General features: G+C 37.7%; 1 protein-coding gene across 1 annotated transcript; it reads left to right on the top strand.

The window, feature by feature from the left end:
• Window positions 1-1,745: 1,745 nt before the first annotated feature.
• LOC140150607 (atrial natriuretic peptide receptor 1-like) lies at window positions 1,746-13,920 on the top strand. Its single transcript, XM_072172658.1, is given in 15 exon segments — window positions 1,746-1,858; window positions 2,165-2,216; window positions 2,322-2,399; window positions 2,888-2,992; window positions 3,346-3,417; window positions 4,193-4,361; window positions 6,015-6,164; window positions 6,464-6,632; window positions 7,733-7,882; window positions 8,298-8,421; window positions 9,121-9,189; window positions 9,982-10,156; window positions 10,820-10,918; window positions 12,804-12,895; window positions 13,042-13,920. Coding segments are annotated over 15 exon segments (1,686 nt in total). The 3' UTR covers window positions 13,111-13,920.
• Window positions 13,921-14,161: the final 241 nt, after the last annotated feature.

Genomic DNA, 14,161 nt, shown 5'->3' with positions numbered 1-14,161 from the left:
AATAACTGTAACGCTAGTTTCACTGCATGCTTTATAATTATGCCGTTTAAGTATATTGTTTTTATTTGACCCATTAAGACCTACACAACAGTAGTGAATAAACTCGGTATCTTTATTTATACAGATAACACTGCCTTTACAAAAACGTAATAATTGTTACAATGTCCTATCAAAACAACCATTGATGATTGTAATAAAGACATCAATTACGACAGATATATACCTGTCGTAATTTTGTTCACCCTTTACTCATTCTACTGCTTAATTATTGTTGTAACTTCATTGATTTTGCTGCATTTCAATTAAAAGGTACAATATTACAGTTGCCATGTGGTTGCCAAGACGTTTGGACATCATTTAAGCTTGTACAAATTTCAAGTAGCATTTGTTTTGATGAATCCAAGTCAGGGCTTGAAATAAGCAGTAGCAAGGGGCAAATTTACCCTGCTAAAAGGCAAAATGCCCCTGGTTCTGAAACATAACTGTGTGTATTTTTATAGAACAGGGGCAATATTTACACAAAAACACCCAAAATTGCTCCTGGATCTGAAATACTGAAGTGTTTGAAAATATTAGATCCAAAACATAATAAAGATAATATTGGATGCTTTACGCCCAATATTTATTAGTCTCACTACAATATGAGTTTTAAATATTGGACTCCAGCTCATAGCTCGACCAGTTAATGGGTCATACTGCAGTTACTGTCCGTTTTCCTATACACAATACACAGTGCTCTCACCATTGACGTGTGACCTCAACAAATGATGTATGTTGGCAGAATGGACACTTGCCTAGTTAACATCACTGTGTGAAAAATAACCAGCCAATATTTTATTTATTCTCCAAAACTTCTAGCAAATATATTTCTCTAACATGACCTAAAATTACAGCTAGGTTAGATGTTCAGAAATGGTCGCACTTTTGTAAAATATGAGTGAGGGCAAGGCATAGCTAGCCAACTCCCCGTGTTAATTGAATGGAGATTTGACCGAAAATATTGGTATCGGACCGCTCACTTCTGAAGGATGCCACAAAAAAACGGTAAAAGCTACATTTAAATTATTCTAAATAGGTTCTAGAAAATAAAGTTTTGTAACATGTCCTAAATTTTTAGCTAATTTAGATGTTTGGAGAGGGTCGCACATTTGTGTTTTAGGAAGGATATGTAAACGACAGATAACACCAAAAATATGAAGAAATTATTTCCAAACCGTGTTAAGTCAACAATCATTATGTTGCTCATTTTGAAGAATGCTGGTTAACAAAAAGCAGGTATTTGTCTCATTTCGTGAACAATGGTACACATACCATTGTTTCCTTTCGTTTCCTTTATAATCGGTTACCCAACTGAAGCTGTAATACCAGCTTTATTGCGATGTCGCACATTGAAAACAGACACTTGTACACAACCAGAGAAGATCTGATTTAATCAGTTGAGCTGCTTCAATGAGTGTTATCTTGGTTTAATAGCTTTTAATGTGGTTTAAGTCCTGCAAAGGTCGAGATGAATTCTACTGTAGACATGACTGCATCATGTCAGTCGATTCAATTTTTATATCAATGCATGTGGTTGCGAGGTGGTGTGTGTTTGTGTGGAGGGGGTGTGTATGGATGTAAATTATTTTGATTAGATCTTAAGAATTGAATACGTCCTCGAACTACTTCTGTAGGACCTACACGATCAGTTATACATAATTATCTTATTTTACAGGAAAATACGCCATGATGCTGAAGCTGCCAATATGTCTTGGAAAATACGTTACGATGATTTAGTATTCCTAGATACTGTCAAATCTAATGCGTCATCTAAGAGGTCTTTGTCGCTGGTAAATAGTGCTATTCTAATTGAATATGCATATCAATACAACTGTACGGAAGACATGACCTTAATCTTCCAGATGGGGCTACCTTTGTGTGAGAGATTAAAGTAATTTCTCCCATTAGAGGGTGTATGGATCTCGACTGGAACAGCCCATATGGAACTTGATTAACATTGAAATTTGCAATTACAAATACATGTACGATGACAACGTATGTGTTGTGTTTCACTGAATTAATTGTGTTTTTCAAGGACAAGGACGGAGATAACACTGATGTTTCATCTTTTTATATTTTGCATTTTCATGATTTTTCTGTTCGTATTTTGGCAGGGATTATCCACAAATTTGGAAGAAAAACCTAATCAGATCTTTGCCAAACTCGCCAATATAGAGGTAAGATTCATCCTTGGAAACTCATTAATGGCATTAGAATGTTATTCAAATGTATTCTTCAGGCAACTTATTTGTAATGTTATTTTTTCTTATTTTTAAACACAGGGACGAACTGTTGTGGTGAAAAACTTAGCAATATCAAGAGTCGAATTATCGAAACATGTCCTTAGGGAAATGCGAAGTGTAAGTTATAAAACTAATGGATGAGCCTTGCCCTTGATTTTGTTAACTTTGTTAGATCAGAATATCCCAATTTCACTTTATGACGTCATAGTGACCTTGCGAGGGTATATATGTACTTATTTTAGTATCATTGGATAAAAGAGCTAGACATATACCGGTTTAAAGTTTTTTAAATATAACTTTTGATCCTTATACACTACCCACCCAACCCCCAACCCCTCCCACCAACACACACTTTTTTGAATCGCTAGCGCACTTGGCAAAAAAAAAATATGGGGTCAACAATTAACAATTTTAGTCGGCAAACATTTTTACAAGTTTAGGGTGCTATTCTGTATCTTTGCCTCGGGCGTCACAATCCCTATAGCTATACGCCACTGTTCATGTTATAAAATTTGGCACAGGTAGACGAGGTTTAAACACTTAGTACCACAAAAAAGTAGAGTATTATGATGATTCCAATTTTAACACTTTCCTTTTTCATACAGATGCGTTCAGTAGAACATGCAAACATTACTCGGTTTATTGGCGCATGTGTAGATCCGCCAAACATTTGTACGTTGACAGAATATTGTCCAAAAGGAAGCTTACAGGTGAGTGTTCAGAAGCAAGTATATAACACGTTAACCCGGTGTTAACAAAATCAACTAATACATACAAAAGCATTGCTGTCCTGAATAGTCTGCTTCCGGGAGTCTGCTGCACATAAATCCCTGTGAATGACGGGATTGGTATAAATCTCCCTGATATTCGGCGATGGAGTGGTTCGTGCATTCATCCCGTTATGTTACATATGATTCTGACCAAATTTAAGACATGAATACATTATAAAATAAACATGGTAAAATGGCAATGTCTGGCTTTGCACGCGCAATTTGTTACAAAAAACAATGCTGCCTGACTTATTTTTCTAACAATTATTTTTATGACATTTTCTCGTCAAAAGGATGTTCTTCAAAATGACTCTTTCAAGCTGGACATCTCATTTAAGCATTCACTGATGATTGATATGGCTAAGGTAATATTTTTCTCATGCTTATTGCTTGAATAAAAACAAAGGATAATGTGGGCGGTCATTACCAGAAAACCAAATGTACTAACATGAATGTTGAAACCCTTAAATATTAAAAATTGTGACTGTAAAGTGTGGCCTCAGATCACGTGCATACATCAATTTAAGTAGCATTGTGGAGCCCGTGGAAGCTTATGGATGCTGTGCAATATCTTTCATTCGCCGCTCCATGATCAAGTAACCACTAACGTCAGAGCTTCACCCCACTCTACTGGGGTTGCCTCACTCCGGCCTTTTCAAATCTGCTACATATTCACAAAACAAAATAAATTACAGTACATGAAATTGATTCATGCGTCCCAACACCGATTTGTCCCAGTGGCGGCGCCAGGAACTTTTTCGGGGGGGGGGCATTGTGGGGGATAAGTGAATTTCAGGGGAGAGGGGCAAAATTGCCGCAAAAATAGAACTTAACGTGATTTTGGGGGTTATGCCTCAAAAGTTGGGGGAGGGGCAAAGTGGGGGGGGGGCAACTCGCTGCAGTAGTTCCCAGTTTAGCTAGATTAACAACGGTATCTTGTTTTGTAAAATATCCACTATTTGTTTGTAAATATGGGACCCCATTGGAAATAAGCCTGCATACGTAGCCAGGCTTTTATGGGCTATCCTTGCCTTGCAACTAATATCTGTACCAGATTTGGGTGGGCCAAAGTGGGGCGGTCCAATAGATTGGGCTGGTTTACCCTCTCATACCTGAGAGTATATCTCAATTTTGTTCCAGGGTCTTCACTACCTCCATGGTAGCATCTTGGGTATCCATGGACGTCTGAGCTCATCCAACTGTACCATCGATAGCAGATTCGTGTTAAAACTCACGGATTTTGGACTTTACGAATTTATCAAGTGGGCTAAACATGATGAAGGAGGAGAAACATCGCAAAATAAAGAGAGTAATGTCAAGCAATTCAAGTTCCATACTTCCAAATTCGTTTTATATTAAAGGGTTCGAAATCGAGCACGTGAAAACAAAGTTGAAGCCTCTCTTTGTTGTACTGATTCGCAACACATCAAAGTGTCCCAACTGTGCATCATTGTATTGCGGATATTGATGTTGATATCATTACTTTGCCCTCGGTAAAAACGCATAATTTGTTCAAAAAGGCAAAAGACAGTTTTTGCTTTGATATTTATTTACAATCTGTATCTGCAATATCATTAATCTAATTCTGCAGAGGGCGTGGGGACATGGTGGCGCAGCGTTCTAACATTACGACTCATAATCACGAGGCTGCTCGAGGTCATGGGTTCGATTCTCCGTGGCACCAATGTGTTGAGAATGTTACGAGTCGTACTGACTCAAGGCCAAAATCACCTCTTACCTAAATTCACACGAATGCACAACACAAATACACTGTTTGATTAAGCTAACAAAATCTAAGTCTTTAATTGAAAGTAAAGATATGATTGGTACAATATATGACAACAAATGCATATACAAAAATAATCACACAATCACAATACTATTTTAACTACTCAGTACTTAACCAGCAGTCTTCTTGTAGGTGATCATAGAGTTCTTGCAATGCTCTGGACGGCTGATGTAAATCACTTGTCCTGCGAAAATCAGCGAAGTCCTTTGTACACTTGCATATCCTTGCGTATAAAATCCTCACACAAAAATGGTGCTGCTTTCCCCAAACATTTATCTCCTTGCTATGCTTTCTCCAGACTTAACTCCTTGCGCTGCTTTCTCCAAACTTAACTCCTTGCGCTGATTTCTCCAAAAATGGTGCTATTTCCACCTTTCACACAATATCTTCAGGAAGCAGGACTGCGATGCAGTTGTCCCCACTTATATTGACAGACGTGTTGTATCAAAAACCATAGCTCATCATATTTATATAATCTATGTATAAACCATACTTCAGTAAGTCGACAGAATAATATATATATTCCTTTCTTGGAAGAAGTACGTTCTTTGACGTATTGTAGATCTTCTCCGACAACACTGGCAGGTAGTAGTACATTGACTACATAAAAAGAATTCTGGTTCGCAATTTCCTTTCTTTGAAGGAATTGGTCTGTAAGCATATTAGCTAGCTAGCACAGATCAACACTATAAACTGTGAAGAATTATGTTTACATTTTCTTATACATGTATATCAAGCACTGAAAAAATTAATAGCCAAATACTACCTTCACACTATGCTGCTACCTTGGAAATTTCCAAGTCATAATTATAACATTAACCTTTCACATGACATCACTTCCTGAGGGGAATCCCGTGACATCGCTTCCTGAGGGTAATCCCATATGAAGTCATCTTTACTTTTATCAAATTAAATTACTCAGGGCACATCACAAGAACTTATGCAAGGCTCTTCACCCCTACTACCTCTCCCCACCCATTTGTACAAATGTTTACCGACTTCATTCCATGCCATGAAAGAAACAGAATGGAGGTGTAGCGATCTCTGTAGCAATATTTCATGGATGATTTGGACCCAAACGGTTCGAAAAAGAGGTGGGCACTCCGACAGGTGAACACACGTTCGTCTCCTAGGGCAGGCATAAATATTGCTGTACATATAAAACTGTTTCAGAGTCATTGTGGAAAGGACCTGAAATTCTTCGTGACGCAAATCGGCCTCCGACGAAGGAAGGTGATATTTATAGCGCCGGGATGGTTTTGCTTGAAATAACAACAAGAAATCCACCATTTGAAAATGAAAGATTGAATCTCGGATCGGAAGGTAAGTATTCATATAACAACTTGAAAAATCCGAGGTAATTACTCAAATCATTGCAAATGAGTTGTAAATATATGCTAAGTGTGTGTGCGCCAATTGCCAAAAACACCCCTCCCCATGCAACGTTCACCCAACCAAACGAAAGCTCTTATTTTTCTTATATTAATTGCCTGTAAAACTTTAGACATGAGAAATGTTTCGTAGCCTACAAACGTAAACAAACAAAATTATGATAATAGGTAGTGCCACTTCAAGTTTGCGGTGTAAATTAAAATATAATGAACACTTACTTATTTTCACAGAGATTTTGAATAAATTAAAACAAGTCAGTGATCCACCTTTTCGACCTTTTGTGAATCCTAACGATGGAACTCAAGAACTGATGCAATTGGTACAACACTGCTGGGCGGAGAGACTAGACGATCGTCCTACTGCAAAAGTTCTACTGGCATCTTTACGTAAACTTAACAAGTACGATTTATTGCAAATTTTACCTCCCATAGTAAAAGTGCAGTGTAATTCTAATTCACTTGGTGCGTCTTGTCAAGAATACACGCAATTTGATTGGTTTTCACCTATAAATTATGACACGATAGTGGATAGTCATTATAAGACAGCGAGCGCGCCGAAACAGCAGCGGCGGCACCCTTGTAGATCCTCAATGATCGCGCTATAATGCGTTCGCGTAATACACGTGCGCGAATTAAGAACGCGATTCGGTGGCTTAGATGTTCGCAACGCTTTTGCTCATTTAAAACAACGGGGATGTAGCCTACTTACAAAAGCGTCATTATTCCTATATCTTCGTGTCAAAAATTGCCGTGATAGTACGGCGAATCCTCTCGTTTTTCAAAAGCTACGCATGGCGATTTTGTTCGAGATAGGCCGAGCGACTCAGGCTAAGCATACCATATGCACACGATATGAGATACCACATAGCCTGCAACGGAGTTTCTATTCTATGTTTTTACGATTTGCGCATGATCAAGTACCCCATATGATATTGCCATTACAAGAAAATTCGATTTTTGTCAGGTAAACCCCAGGTTTTGTTTCCAATACACTAACTGGAAATGCAATACACTAATTAGCGGGGATTGCTGTGGATATATTTTACTGCAATTTATCGGTAACGATTTTGAAATCGTTCGTCAAAATTGTGATATATTAAACTGTTTGAGAATTACATTTATATAAAGGAACACGTGTACAGTATAATAAAGCACAAGTCTATACAATGTACTATATCAACACACTATACCACTTTCTTTATATGCGTCAATAATAGAATATTGATTTCAATCGAATTGAATACATCTCTCCATTTTGAGTTTGTACTCCACCACTGAGCGATCTAGCGATCGATTTCTAGCCAATCAGATGGGACTCCTTTTCTTGCGTTCGGTGAAATACCAATCGCCCGTCGCTATAGGGTGTCGACACTGTGTACCGGCATGCATACGACACTTCACAGGTTATATAGGGACAGTTCATTACAGCATGTGCATTAATTTGTCACTATGCGAAGTCCACGAAGAATGTGAATTAATTTATCATTTTAATTATTCCAGAGGATCCAACAGCGAAAACATTCTAGACAACTTGCTAACAAGAATGGAGCAGTATGCAAACAATCTAGAAACACTTGTAGAAGATAGGACAGCGGCGTTCTTGGAAGAGAAGAAAAGAGCAGAAACTCTCCTATACGAAGTTTTGCCAAAGTGAATATTATATGCATTGCAAGTAGACCTATATTAATTTTTCTACGGGTTCATTGCATAACTATGGGGTGTTATCATTAACATAACAACACACCACGTTAAAAGAAACAAGATCATTGGCCCATTTACTATTCATTCTAGTGAAGAAGTTATTCTGCTGAAGTTGCCATGTTTGCTCGCAAATATACTACTTGGGTAAGTTCTTGAGTACTTATGGAATGGCGAGGTGTAGAGATACTAAGGTTATAGCAAGTTATACCGATTTGGTGCACACGTCCCGCGAACTCTTTTAAAAACAATTCAACAGTCACAATGTTAGTCTTTTATGTGTTTTTACCTCTTCTTGGAACATGTTGGGATACTTCATCACATTGGTCCTGCTGAATGACATATTTTGTATACCCATTTTTTAAAGATATGTTGCTGATCAACTAAAGCGTGGCAATGCCGTAGACCCAGAGACCTTTCAAATGGTGACGATATTCTTCAGTGATATTGTTGGCTTTACGTCACTATCTGCCGCTAGTACTCCAATGCAGGTGCTCTTTTCCCAAATGAAATATACACATACGCACTAAACAGCAACATACACCCCACCAGCAGCACACTTACTTACACATTTCACTACTTATACACTGTAAACACCCACCCCGAAACCCCAGCGTGTAACGAAACACATTTTACACAGGTACCACATACACACGCCCACCCCACCGCGCACTCATCCACATATATAAACCCCCACCCCATACACACACCCCACCTGTAAATACCTCCAAACGAGGATCTTATTCTGCATATGATTACTATCAAACCGTGGACTTGCAAATCCGTTGTTAATTACAAACACACACACCAGACCACTTACTATCCAACCGTGGCCCGTCCTATACCCCCTATAGGTGGACCAGTTTTAAATACATTTTTACGTTATTTGCGATGTCCTGGTTATATCCAGCAGACAGAGGACGTCCACGGTCGGAGGTGTATCCATATGTAGGTCCTCGTTTGGAGGTATTTACAAACGCACCCCTACCCCAACACCCAAGACACACAAAAAAACCACACGCCCAACAACCAATAACGTAATATACAATGGTAAAAACGAGTTCTTTGATGCCCTATAATGTTTCATTTACGCCAATAACTTTTCTTCCGAGGAAGCATGAGCATGCTGCTGACCATTGTTTAAAAGCGACATATTAATTGTAATAATAATTTTGTCACATCTATTTTAGGTTGTTGCCTTGTTAAACGATCTGTACACCTGTTTTGACGGTATAATTGGCCATTTTGACGTTTATAAGGTATGTTATTGAGTTTCCAATAATATTAGGCATTATACTCTGCTTATTATGTTCTTCTCTCGAAGGAAATGGAAATCCTTGGTCAACTAATGACAATTATTTACGTGCTTTTTCACATCAACTTTGATTTGATGAAAAATTAAATCTTCACCTTTTTGATAATCTATCGTTTGTTTAATTCATTTTGCTCAAGATACCCGTATATTTATATTCTTTTCATTTGTATAAGAAGCTGTTTTGTGATTTACTGATCTAAAGTGCACAAAACCATTTTTCTTGCTTGAGTAACGCCTTTTGAATTTGTTTATAGGTTACATACCACTAATAAGCCTGGGCGATACATGGAAATACGACGAGTAACTATTTGTTTGCATGACATCTGAAAAGACTGCATTAAAATCGCTGAAATTGATGTTAGTGGCATTTAACTGTGAGAGTTCTGAATATGAGAAAATTCCACCCGAAATTAGTCATTTTCCCATTGAAACCCGTGTAATACATAATTAGTGGGATTTTACCTAAAACGAGTTGTATTTATTCTAACAACAACGGCGCCGGTATGGCTACCCCTAGCAACTCACTATTATACATTATGGTGGAGTAGAAAATCCGAGATAAACTTTCATGCCCAAGAATATTCTGGCCTTGCCGGTGTTCTAACTCGCAACCAACCTTGCGATCATAAGTTAATCGCGTTAACCGTTATAGGCAACTGTGCGAACGCCAAAAATTTATTTGCTTAATTTGTTTAACGTTTGATCTCCTTCTTAACAATTTCAAATTATTTTTCAGGTTGAAACAATAGGTGATGCCTATATGGTTGTCTCTGGTTTACCTATACCCAATGGTTTATCACATGCAAAGGAGATAGCGAAAATGTCATTGGCGTTACTCAAAGCTGTTGATACATTTACGATAAGACATGTACCAGACAAGCGACTACAGCTTCGGGCCGGTGTGCACTCAGGTTTGATTACCAGCTGACATTTTTTTATCCTATTCTCTATCTCCTTAATGTACATCTTCACTTTCATCATTTATATCATCATCGTCGCCGTCGCAGTCATGATGATGATCAACGTTATCATGATCTGATGATCATCCGTCATCTTCTTATTCATTTTCTTTAGCTACTTAATAGTTATCATGATCACCTTTTAATCTTTACCCAGAGCAGCCAGCACACATGAACGTTTAAAAAAGCAGGTGCATCTGGCTGGATTGGAACCGGCGACCTTCGTAGCACGACGCTCTAGCCAACTGAGCCACAGAGGAACACTCTGATGCCTTCCACTAGGAATGCGACGCGACGAGCATCATTCGAACCTAATACCTTAGAAATAGATTTCCGCTCTTCTCCAGCGTGTCTCTGTGGCTCAGTTGGCTAGAGCGTCGTGTATGTACGCTGGCTGCTCTGGGGAAGGTTACAATCTGTTCATCCTACCAATCCAGTGAACTAAGTATAATAACTTTCAGAATAGTTATCAGTATAGGTAAAATACATTTCTTGTAACTTTCGTCAAGACATAAAAATAACAAACAAACAATAGATATACACATAAACAAGGACAACAAACAACTTGTTCTCTCTAAACTACTTCATTTTCCTACGTGTATCTTTCAAAAACAGGCCCTTGTGTGGCTTGAGTAGTTGGTCTTAAGATGCCTAGATATTGTTTATTTGGAGACACAGTCAACACAGCATCTAGAATGGAATCCAACGGGGAAGGTGCGTTTTGTTTTATAGATTTTGATAATTACGGCTATATTAGACGTTTACTCCGTTTTCAGTTACCATAGGGTATTAAATAAAAGGCACTAAATTTAATGCCCACGTGACACATGGGCGCCGCCATACGAAGACCGTCTAGTGATCAGTAGATGTACTACAATGCTAAGAGATAGGAATTTTCAGACAAATATCATAAAATTGCTGAACATTTAAAAGCCAACTTAATTATGCATTGGGGGATTCTGTTTTTAGTATATTTTCAAGAACTAATTTTTAAAAGTTTTGATCGACGGAAAAAAGTTATCGACGGAAACTCTTACAATAATACTACAAAGTTGCAAATAAATGACAAATTTGCTAGAAAATTTGGACATGCATCCCGCGTTTCCAATTGAAATACACAGGAAGACCACCCGCTATGCCAAATGTCACTTTTCCAGACATCCTGTCTAGACGCCGTAATGTCAGGTCCCATCTGGTCACGTGGGCATTAAAATAAGTACCTTTATTTTAATGCCCTAAGACGACTGGTTTCAGATGTTTCGTCATCCGTGCGTAAGACTTCCTGGGTGACGTTGTGTTCTCAATTCGCCACCACGATTTCCCGCTAACATTCTTCCAGTTCGAAAAGGCTGCCTTTGCGTAACAATAGAACGTACAGAAAAATATGGTATATTGACTGTAATTCACAGAGGGCAAAACGTCTAAAAGAAACTACTTTCTTGATTTGTACATGTACAACATACATGCATGAGGATAACAGTTTCAAACTCGCAGAACTAAACTTGAGGACCTTGCAGTGATTTACGAAATCGGCATTGTTGGCGCAGCTCTCAACAGAAAGAAATCGCAGTTATACAAAATATTGATCACTGACTGTTCCTTGAAAGTATTAAGTTAGCCTTTCATGGTCAGATACTGTTTCTGTACAAAGATAACTGATGGGAATGTACAGACTTGACATTTAATATGGAATATTTCTTTGCAAAATTCCAAGACTGGTCTGGGAGGGGTCTGCATAAACCGCACGGGCTAAATATTAATTGGGGTTTGTCGAGAGATGGTGTAAAATATATGTTTGATAGAAAATGTGCTTTCCATGACTTTACATAATAGTGATTATAATGTATCGAATATGCCTAAAATGGCGGATTTAGGGAGGTTGAATTTGAGCTTTGCGGGAGACACAATTTCGGACTTTGTGCAACATTGTTCTGATATTATGAAATTTATAGTGGTTTGAAGTGATATTTCCTAAACTTCGTCAGCAATTGGCACGCATTACAGCTGAAATACACGTGCAATGTAGGAATTTTTTGAACATGGGAGGAGCTTAAAATATGGCTCTTAAAAGTTGTACGTATTCAGAAAGTTTGAATGGCCCCACTGAGGTCAAATGTTATAAACTTACGGTAAAAACAACTACGCGGATTCTTGGTTGTCCAATGAACTCACAATGTTTCAGTAAGATTATAACATTTGGCCCCAGGGGGCCATTCAAATTTTCTGAGTGCATACCCCTTTTCAGTTTTGACGAACACTTGTTGGTCTTTAGGTTCAGTAAATATCACCTCAGACCTCAATAAGTTTGATAATATCAGAATTATGTTGTTCAAATTCAGAAATGTTGCTCCCATAAAAATTAAATTCAATCTCCTTAAATCCGCCATTTTAAGCTAATTCACTACAGTATGAGCGCCATAATGTTAGGTAATGGAAAGCACATTTTCTGTCAAACAATTATTTTACACCATCTCCCGACATACCTCCATTAATATTTACCCCGTGCGGTTTATGCAGACCCCTTCCAGAACAGTCTTGGAATTTTGAGAAAAATATTCCATTCTAAATGTCAAGTCTGTATTTACTTTTCAATTTGTAGCTTTAAAAATCCACATTAGCTCTTCAACCAAGAAGATATTGGACACATTTGAGACATTCGAGACAGTGCTTCGTGGAGAAGTAGAGATGAAGGTATTTATGAACAAAAACGTTTAATTATAGCTTAATTTATTCATTTATCTACTACCATTATACAATAACATTATAAAATGCCGCATTCGTTCACTGGATAAACAAAGTATGTATGACATAATTTATTTTATTTATTTTTGCTTCAGGGAAAGGGCACACAAACAACATACTGGCTGGTAAACAACTCAACCGAAGGCAAAGAATCGACTGCTTGAAGACAGTGAATCTCATGTTTAATTCACAAGCCCGGGCATGTCATATTCGACATAACTGTAGTATTTATATGAGAATGATATGATGATCAATATGTGTATGCACACACCTTAAATATGATTCCCGCATAATAATAAATACCATGATGATTACAATAAGCCGTCCTTGTTATGAACTGTTAGTGTAACATCACTACTTCGGTGAATAAAGTATGTGCATATGACGTAAATCACACCGTAAATATGGCGGACTACTCAAATGCATTCAGCAAAAGCATGATTGCAATCAGACTACCGCGACAGTTCATCTCACAATCATAACGAATGCACTATGATCAATATGTTGATGACATCATTTGACTAAATGGAATGCACTGCGCCATGGAGGACACTGGTTCAAATCTTTTGTTTTGAGCCAATCAATAATTTCACGCACAAACTCTATACAAAAGAAGTGGGCCTTTGTAGTTGAATGAGCTAAATAGTTGTCTTTGTAAGATGAAATGATTGAAGTTTTGGAAGACATTCTATTCATGGTGGGATAATAGATTCAAACATGGAATAATTATTATTCCTCATTTATTTTATTTTTTATTGAAAAGACTGCAATTGTGGCAACAAAACAATATTTTTTCAAATGTCATCACAAGTCTTTCATTCAATATTATTCCGCGTTTCCTTATGGAGAGGAGCAGTTTCAGACAATAGCTTGGGATTATTGGGGCAGAGGTTATCTTTTAAATTCTTTCATGACCACTGAAGAATAGTGAAGCCTGTCAAGGACACTCGGCGCGATTTGAAAGACCATGTCACTCGCCACAAAAGAATGTCAATGGTCATAAAACACCAATTTAGGTACCTTCTGCTTCCAATAATATGTACCTAAAGGCCTATGGCTGCTCTAACCGTGGGTTTCGATATTGTTTGGAATAAATACTTTTACTAGTTTCTTTAAAACCACAAAATTTCTATAAAAAAAAGTAAATAAAAAAAAATGGGGAAAAAATCTAAAATGAAATCCTAAAAGAAGAAATGTGGATTTGAAGACAGATAA

This window comes from Amphiura filiformis, chromosome 4, assembly GCF_039555335.1.
Source record: "Amphiura filiformis chromosome 4, Afil_fr2py, whole genome shotgun sequence".
NCBI classification, from domain to species: domain Eukaryota; kingdom Metazoa; phylum Echinodermata; class Ophiuroidea; order Amphilepidida; family Amphiuridae; genus Amphiura; species Amphiura filiformis.
The sequence above is the reverse complement of the archived record's forward strand: the minus strand, read 5'-3'. Positions and strand labels throughout refer to the sequence as shown.